Source organism: Neophocaena asiaeorientalis, unplaced genomic scaffold, assembly GCF_003031525.2.
Source record: "Neophocaena asiaeorientalis asiaeorientalis breed wild unplaced genomic scaffold, Neophocaena_asiaeorientalis_V1.1 scaffold206, whole genome shotgun sequence".
In the NCBI taxonomy this organism is placed as follows: Eukaryota; Metazoa; Chordata; class Mammalia; order Artiodactyla; family Phocoenidae; genus Neophocaena; species Neophocaena asiaeorientalis.
The window spans coordinates 2,194,577-2,203,841 of record NW_020174578.1 but is presented as its reverse complement, the minus strand read 5'-3'; the positions used below and the strand labels follow the sequence as shown (position 1 = coordinate 2,203,841).

Sequence of the window (9,265 nt, the reverse complement as noted above, 5' to 3'; positions counted from 1 at the left end):
GAATCTCTCCCACTGTTAAAGGAAGGCAGGGGAATTGATGAGAAATCCAGAGACTGAAGAGAAAGAGTAGAAGGTCTCCAGGCCTCCTTGTTGGGCACCATTTGGTTTCCCATGGGCACCTCTCCCCGTCGTGGACCCCTTGCTATCTTCCTGTCTGGGGAAGGGAAAGATACCTTATTTTCAGATAAGGTCTTTAGAGGTTGTCCCACACACATGATGTTTATTGCCATTCTTTCATCTTGCATATTCTGGCACTCATCGTAGGGGAGAATATATTGGTTTATCCAAGTCAGCATGTCAGGGTCACTAACTGTGGGGAAGAGAAATGAAGTCCAGGGTTACTCTCCTCATCACATATACTCTTGTGATCAGCCTCTATTTTGTGAATACATTAATACCCGAGAATATTTATGGCAGGTATCAGACATTCCATCCTTCGTAGAGTCCCCTGTTCAGTATCTCTGTGTCAGAGCAGTGGATTCAGAGCATTATGTGAGCCTTACGTCAGATATCATCAGATCTATAATTCTCTCTGTAGTGTGCATAACTTAGAAAGCTTGAAAAACCCACAGGAAAGTTATGAATGATTGTGAGAAGAGAGAGACACAAAGCCATTGTCCCCAAGAAACCTTCACTTTCGGCACCTACTTCATCATCTTTACATTTAATCATAAAGGTAGAAAACTATTTTTAATGTGTCTAAACATGCTTTTTTAGTGAGATAATTTATAAATGGATTATTTATAAGTGTATGTGAGTGTATATGTATAATATACATATATATTTTCCCCTAAGAAGTAATATTGCCCATCTCACTAATAGCAATTGTTACTATACTGTTAACCTCAGGATGTAAGGAGTCTAACCAAGGCATTATATAATTTTAATCTCTGGTAGAGAGTAACAGCGAGGAAGGAAACAAAACATTAACCAGAGATTGCTCAGGCTAAGCCTAGTGTTACTTACAGAGAAGGATTTTTCTGATATATATCCAATCTAACGTCTTAAAGCAGATTAGACCAGAAAATGTCAAGTCAGAAAAGAACAAGATGAGTTACGTTCAGTTTTAAGTTTTTATGGAAATTGAACTGAAATACATAGAACAAGCTAGGTGAAAGTAACCTAGTTACTTGAAATAATGAACTCAATAGATATTGGGAGGCTGGCACCAGAGAGCTTGTAGAATTGGTTTGTCACTATGATTCTGACATGCAGAGCCTATGGGATAAAACATTTATGTAGTTTTATTTTGTTTTCAAATGCTGTGTAATGAATTACTTTGTAAAATGTGATACAGTTACTTTGAATAAGACTTAAAATCTTCAATTTGTTCAGAAAATATGTTCACTTAGATTCCCTGGAATGTTGCTTCTAAATTGAAAATGAAGTTGCCAAATACTGAGAATACAAAAGTTCCCACTTTCTACTTTTGTTTTCACGAAATAGACCGATAGACAAAACAGTCTGCCACTTTTTTTTTTTTTTTTTTTGCGGTACGCGGACCTCTCACTGTTGTGGCCTCTCCCGTTGCGGAGCACAGGCTCCGGACGCGCAGGCTCAGCGGCCATGGCTCACGGGCCCAGCCACTCCGCGGCATGTGGGATCCCCCGGGACCGCGGCACGAACCCGCGTCCCCTGCATCGGCAGGCGCACTCTCAACCACTGCGCCACCAGGGAAGCCCCAGTCGTCCCCCACTTTTTATTTTTACAGAACATATGAATTGTTCTGTAACTACCAGAGAAGGGTTTAACCTGATTAACACCCATGACAATTTGCCTCAGTGAACAGGCTTTGGCAAGCCAATCAATCAATGCCACTTTTTAAAGTCAGCAAATCAGACTCGCCTCCAATAAACATGCTGAGTGCCAACCAATCAACAACAATCTCACCCAGGTAACCACGCCTCTACAGATGACGTCAACTTTCTTAAGCCCCTGAAAGTCTTCCAAACCCTGTACGGAAAGCTTCCCACAAACCCCATATAAGCCTAGTACTCTGCTCTTTGAGACTGTTGTCTGCTCAGCATTGCTTTTCTATAATAAGCAATAAATTTAGCTTTATCCGTTCATTTCAGATATCAAGTGGTGGTTCCAGCATCCTTTGATAATACTGAAAGAGAGTATAATGGTAGTGTAAGGCCCTGCAGTAATCCCTCTAGGGTCAAGAGCGTTACCTCATAGCAGCTATTTCCTTCAGGTATATCCGTCCATATGTTCCCCAGCGCCAAAACCTTCTCAGGATGAAGAACACAGAGTCAAAAAACACTTACAGTTTTTATATTTACTCCAGGTCCAGGTTGGGATAAAGCAGGAATCATTAAATGGTAAGGGTTCCATAGCTATGGCTATGGTTCCCACTTGGTTGTTGAGTGCAGCCGCCTTAGACAGTTTTATCATCACCAAGTCATTCTTCAGAGATCCTGCGTTGAATTCAGGGTGGGGCACCACCATTGAGTAATTCCGTACCTGCTCTTTCTTATTTTTGATGTTGGGTTGATAAACTCCCAATCGGATTTTAACACTATGGAAGAAAGAAGGCAGGCAGTTGGAAAAGAACAGGGTCACAGAACATCAGAATTGCAAGAAGTGTCAGAGGTGACCTCCTCCAGTCATCTTAATTTTATCTCTTAGACCTGAGAACTCAAGTGACCGGCCTTGGTCTGTAAAATAGTAATAACAATAGTTTATAGGACTGTTGTGTTAGACTCAATGTATAGACATGAAACCTGACATGGTATCTGCCACCTAGAGCATACTCAGTGCAATCTAGTTGTGATGATGGTGATGATGGTGGTGATAGTGATGATGGATGATCTGAATGAAGAGGTAACAGAGATGGCACCACAATGCATCATTGCAGAGGCCGTTGCCTGCGCTACACTGTCTCAAGCAACTCTTGAGCAAAGCACATTGTACCCTTTGTTTCTGGATATTCTTAGGCCCTTCCCAGCTCCTCTTGGGCCCATATCATTGTATTTACCATGTACCATTTACACTCCTTATAGATTCACAAGACTCTTAGTAGTCTATCAGGACTCCCATTTACCATCTTCCATTACATTTCCTGGACAAATTAAAAACCCACAGGCTTCCAGTGTCAGGAGTCCAGTCACGTAACAGACACAGGAGCCACTGCCTACCAGAAACAGTTCATGCGTTAGGCCTGGCTGAGAGAAGAACATCCAGTTCACCAGCTCCAGTTCTTGGAGGGGATGAACTGTCTTTATTTCCTTTGTATTTCTCATTAACACACAGAGCACGGCTTCAATCTGGGTCTGAGTAAACTGTCTTGAACAACCAGATGGCTAAGAGTTCTGAGTTAGAAATGACCCTTATCTACTCCTGAAACTCTGGCTAGGTCCCAATCATACAACAGTTTCTCACACACAGCAGAGACACTGAGGTTTGTAAGGGACAGCATCATCTCGTGCAGAGCTCCTTTGCCCTTCTCCTGTTACCTGCATCGCATGGCTTCTGCTAACACTTGGACCTCAGCCTGGGAACACCCACCCCTACTCATTACACTCACTCAGCACTGGTCTGTCAGTTTGGCAAACACTCAATTATCTTTACTGCTTCAGAGACTCTGTACACTATTCCCTCTGCCTGGAATTTTCCCCAGGATTTATTCACTTGGTTGCATCCCCCTCTTCCTGTTGGTCTCATCTCTTCAACTAGGCCTGACATGATCACCCTAAGCAACGTAGATATCTTGCTTTATTCCTGTATTCTTCAGCTTGGCACTCTTTTTAATGTTTTATTTGGGGACATGTATTTGTTTGGGCTTACTTCCTCTACCAGAATGTGAGGTCCATGAGGGAAAACGAATTTCTGTCTTGTTCCCTTGCTGTTTTTTCAGTGCATTAAGCAGTCCCTAGAATATAGTAAATGTTCAATAAGTATGTTGAATGAATGAATATTATTTACTCTCTGTGAGAAAGAGTCTTCTGACAGCTTCCTCTTCATCTCCTCCTAAACCACCCAAGTGTGTATTATTTTCCCCGTTGGGAAGACGACCCTCTCTCTTCCTGGGGCTTCTAATTCCCTAGGATGCCATTAGAACTTGCTGGGATGCCTCATGAGACCTGATTTTGTTCGAATAGAACCCTCATGGCTCCCAAGAGCAAATGGATACTTACGGTAAGGGGCAGTGAGCAGTGGTCAGTACCCACTCAGGGTGAATGAGAGACCCCACACAGGGTTCCGGGAAGGACTGAAGATAGACCATGTAAGGAACAGTAAAATCTTCTTCTACGTTCATCTTCTCAGTGTTAGAATCTTGGGCCAGAATGACTCCTAAAGAATCAGTGGGGTCACAGGTAGAAGGAGAGACAGGGCAAGAGGTGAGAGTTGACTAGGATAGTTTTTGCCACCTTAAGGTTTTCAAGGACAATGTCAAGGTCTTCAAGTTATTTTTAAATATTCTTTTAAATCAAAGGGCAATCATGCATGTCACCTGAGCTCTACACATGAAGAAAACTGACACATGTCTTTGCTTGAGATGGAGGTATATTAAAGTTCTATGAAACTAATGCAAAGGCTTATCTGAGGCTGATCAAAAACCCTGATTGGCAGTGCTGTGTATTATAAAAATGAAAAAAAAAAGACTTACTACTTTAAAAATAATAGTTTAAATTAACTTTTGCCAGGAATGAAAGGAAAAAGTTAAATACTGCCTGACTTTGGTGGTGAAAGGAGTGGAAAAGCTTGGGATAGGGCCACGAGGCTCTCAGAGCCCCTGACCCAGCCCCCCTTCCTTTCCTGCACTCACTCCTCCAAAGTCCATCTGCCCAGAGAAAGGGAAGATATACTTTTCTGGTGTCTGTCCAGGGGACTCGGCAATCTAGGAAATCACACACTCAAGAGTCCTGGGAGAGTGCAGGGGACTTATAGTGACGTATCCTAACATGCTCACAGGCACTGGAGAAGCTCAGAGAGACTGCTGGTGGGGTGAGCTGTGCACTGAGATTGGTTCCTTTCGTTTGCATCAACAGTTACTTGAAGGAAATGCCCACCAACTCCTCTCTCTTCAGTTGTGGCTAGCTACCTCCCTCTCTGACCCTCCCACACACCACCACATCTCTACCTAAGCAGCAACAAGACCCCAGACTCACCAGCTGCGCTCATGAGTGCAAAGATGAGATAGCGCTTCATGGCAGGCTGGGATCTCGCCAGGAGCAGACAAGTCAAATCAAGCTGTCAGATGTCTCAATCTTTAGTCCAAGCGTCCTTGGCAAGAACAGCGGGGGGGGGGAGAAAATATTAAGTCGGCGGGTAGGGGAGAAGCAAGGCTTTTACAGATGTCTTCAAACGAGCCCTGATCAAAATCCAGTTACATAAGGCACACCCGAGATCTGTCTCTGATGTGGGTGAAAGGGAAAGGGGCAGACCAAGTCCAGCCCCTGGTGCCTCTTCTCTGACCCTAAAAATCTCAGGAGTACCTGCTGACATTCTCCTCCCCTCTCTGTGACACAGTCTTTCTTTGTTGTCCTCTCCTCCCTTTGTGACTGTGAACCTCTCTCCCTGCCCTCACTTGCCATCTCCCTTTTCCTCAAGAGTCCCTCTGCCCCTCTCAGAGACTCTTCAAACATTGGGGTATGAAATAGATTTAACAAATCACCCTCCCCTCACCATTTTAGTGACGAGGATGCCGTAGGCCTCGTGGAAGTTAACAGCCAAGTCAGGACTCGGAATGGTGTTTCCAGATTTCCCCTGATGTGTAGAACTTTACCTGAGCCCTGTGTTCTCAGAAAACAGCAGTGGGTGAAAAATTCTTGGAAATTCTGTATTCTGAGAAATGGCTCATCACAAAGAATGACCCTTCCCCATATGAGTTTGAAAAGGCTCCATCCACTCTCTCATGGCTCCCATAAGACCTTGGATGACTCCTTTGTGGACAAGGTCAGCTTTTGTGTGACAAGGTCAGCCACAGACCTTCCCGCCTTTGCCTGAACCACACGGACCATCCAGCTCCCCGTTCTTTCTCTCATCAATGATTAGCTGAGCTTAGAACTCTTTTCCCCCGCCCCAATCTAACTACAACTAGAGATAAACACTTCCTGTTCAGCTAACTGAGAATTCCCCTGATTGCAAAACAACCTCAACTGTTAATCTCCCCACCTGTAACTTGTCTACGTCTCCCTACAAAAGTCTTAAGGCGAAAGCATCCTGCCGATGCACTCTGATCTCCAGATCTGGGATGTTCTTCTTATTGCAATAATCTGAATAAAATCAATCTCCCTACCTGTTCAGTTTCTGTGTTTGACACTTAGTACTCTTTTTAATGCACCCCACTCCTTCTTTTTATAAGTTAGCCTTAACTTTCTGACTGCCCCCCCCCCGAGATATGTAACAAATAGTGGTTTCAACCATGGATATTGGTCTATAGTTTTCTTGTGTTGTCTTTCTCTGGCTTTGGTATCAGGGTAATGTTGGCCTTGTAGAATGAGTTGGGAAGTGTTCTCCCTTCTTCAGCTTTTGGAGGAGTTTGAGCAGGGTTGGTGTTCATTCTTTGAATGTTTGTTAGAATTCTCCAGCTGAGCTGTCTGGTCCCGGGGTTTTCTGTGTTGAGAGGTTTTTGATTACTGACTCAATCTCTTTACTCATTATTGGTCTGTTCAGATTTTCTATTTATAAAGTGCTTAGAACAGCAAGTTCTAGTGGTAAATAGTAAGTGCTATATAAATGCCTGTTAAATAAAATAACTATAACCTTAGGATCCCCATATTTTCCAGGCCTCTGGGGACACTTTTTTATCTATGTCCAAATATTGTTGTAAGTCCTTAAATCTGTGTAACATTTCCATGTTTATTAATAGCAGTGAGGAGCATAGACTCAGGAGTGAGGCGCCTATAGGTAGGGTTCAATTCCTGGCTTCAGGACTCTCTAGGTGCCTTGTCCTGATAAAAACATTTAACCTCTTTAAGCCTCAGTATTCTAACTTATAAAATGGGAGGAATATTAGCACCTAATTCATAGGATGGACATCTTGTTTGCTTCCAGGTTTTGGCAATTATAAATACAGCTGCTATCAACACCCATGAGCAGGTTTTTGTGTGGAGATACATTTTCAGCTCCTTTGAGTAAATACCAAGGAGTGTGATTGCTGGATCGAATGGCAAGAGTATGTTTAGAAAGTTTCCACAGCTTAGATGGAATGTAAATTAAAAAGGGATTAGACTGAGCTACTTAGAAAAAATGGATATTTTTAAGACTAAATAAAGACTTTTCTAGTTGCATTTTTTCAACAAGGCAGACATTCTTACTTGACTTTTAAAAGTAAGGCTAAAATCATACCAAGATAGTAAATATCTTTATTTTTTAAAGGTCTTTTAAAATTTGATTTTAACACTAAATTTACTTGCCATAAAAGATACATGATTAAACTAGTTTTCATTTAAATAATGAATTAAATAAGATTTCTAGGGAAAAAGAGGCTTCTATTTGTCTTATTAAAGCAAATATTCTTAGATAAATTCACCTTGAGTATACCTTGAAAATTTTTGCTCGTTAAGGGGAAAACTAACAGATTATGGAGTATACCAATCTGAAGTGAAGTTACTTCTATCCAGCTTATATATCCCATGTGAAAAAATATTTACATAAGTAGCTAAACTTCCAAGTGCAAATATTGCTTTATTTTACATAGCTATCAAAGGTCCTAACCATGAAGTTGACAGTTGAGAGCCTGTCTGAGAGTTTTCAGAGCAAGTGATAAGTAAATTAAATCTATCTGTTACTGCAGTGAGATATAGCAAGCAAAAAAACTTTTCCTAATCTCAGACTGTTACCTCTTTACATTGCCTTATTTTTGCTATGAAATATCATGTCTTCCTGGATTTTATTGAATCATGAATTAGGTATTTATTTGTAGTAGATATCTTTTGGTGAGAGATATCTCTTCTGACTACAAAATGGGTTTTTAAATCATAGTATGCTTTCACAGGTCTTTTGATGTTTTTCTTTTGATTATACTTTGGAAGCAGATCTTTGCTTTCCATTTACCCATTCTTTGATCCAGTTTTCTTTTCCTGTGGCATTTGCATTGATTAGCATTATATTCTCTAGTCTCTATTTATTTGTTTTCTGTTTGCCCAATCAGAATGAATACACCGTGAAGGCAAGGTTGTAACTGTTTTCTTCCCTGCTGTATCTTTAGTGAATAAAACACTGTTAGGCAGGTAATAGGCCCTCAATAAGTTAAGCGGTTGGATAAATGAATAGAAGAGTTACATTGTCTCCACTGTACAACATAGCAAGTTTATTTAATCAATCCTCTGTTAATGACTATTTGAGTTCTTTCCGGATTTTCAGTGTGATGTAGACAATACATCAGTAAGCATCCTTGATTACTCTTGGTGGAGACTGTGGCTGCCTCCTTAAAATCTCCACCTCCTTTTCTTGATAGCTAACCTTATAATTACTCAGTTAACCAAATATATACCAAGTAGGCTGTGTTTATTGCAAAATGAAAAGGTTACTCGTGCTTTGATGGTGTGCCATGTAACTTAATTATACGTGCAAGAGCATAACCCTCTCAGTTATTGGCTCAGGGATGAGAGAGTGACCAAGTTCAGTTAAGGAGACACAATATGTTTGACAGCAGCTTCTGCGGGAAAAGCTTCTTTCTCCCTATAGACAGGCAAGGGAGAGTATGGCTCCAACAGCTGTCTTGATCACAAGTCTTTATCCGTAGGATAAAGCTGACAGTGATGCAGAGGGCAAAGACAGAAATAAATTGGGTCCCCTGATGGCATTTTTGAATTGCTGAATCAAACCATTCTTGCAGTGCTCACTATTTCTAAGCTTCCACCAGTGCATTTTAAAGTACATGTTAAAGTATGAATTGGACATTCTTTTCCTTGCAACTGAATGATTCCTAAATGATACACTCACACTTATACATTTTTTTTTTTTTTTTTTTGCCGTACGCAGGCCTCTCACTGTTGTGGCCTCTCCCGTTGCGGAGCGGAGGCTCCGGACGCGCAGACTCAGTGGCCATGGCTCACGAGCCTAGCCGCTCCGCGGCATGTGGGATCTTCCCGGACCGGGGCACGAACCCGTGTCCCTTGCATTGGCAGGTGGACTCTCAACCACTGCGCCACCAGGGAAGCCCCACATTTTTGTTTTTATAAGCACATTTTAATAGGATAGGATTCTAGAAGTTTAGTTGCTGGGCCAAAGAACATATAGATTTCACCTTTTAATATAATTTCACAAATTGTAACAAGTCAGATTTTAAATAAGAGATAGAAAATGCCAAGAT

At 41.6% G+C, this 9,265-nt stretch overlaps 1 protein-coding gene across 2 annotated transcripts in view; it reads right to left on the bottom strand.

The window, feature by feature from the left end:
• The window catches only part of LOC112408456 (probable inactive serine protease 58), a 6,613-nt gene extending 664 nt beyond the window's left edge, over positions 1-5,949 (bottom strand). Inside the window, exons 1-5 of one of the 2 annotated variants that reach the window (XM_024758056.1) lie at positions 5,632-5,949; positions 5,115-5,229; positions 4,140-4,296; positions 2,271-2,521; positions 174-310 (exon numbers count right to left, since the gene is read on the bottom strand). In XM_024758056.1, coding sequence (XP_024613824.1) covers positions 174-310; positions 2,271-2,521; positions 4,140-4,296; positions 5,115-5,154 — 585 coding nt within the window. In that variant the 5' untranslated portion in view covers positions 5,155-5,229; positions 5,632-5,949. Of the gene's footprint in view, positions 1-173; positions 311-2,270; positions 2,522-4,139; positions 4,297-5,114; positions 5,285-5,631 lie in introns of those variants that run through there. The other variant, XM_024758058.1, reaches the window with a different exon arrangement.
• Between the last annotated feature and the right edge of the window lie 3,316 nt (positions 5,950-9,265).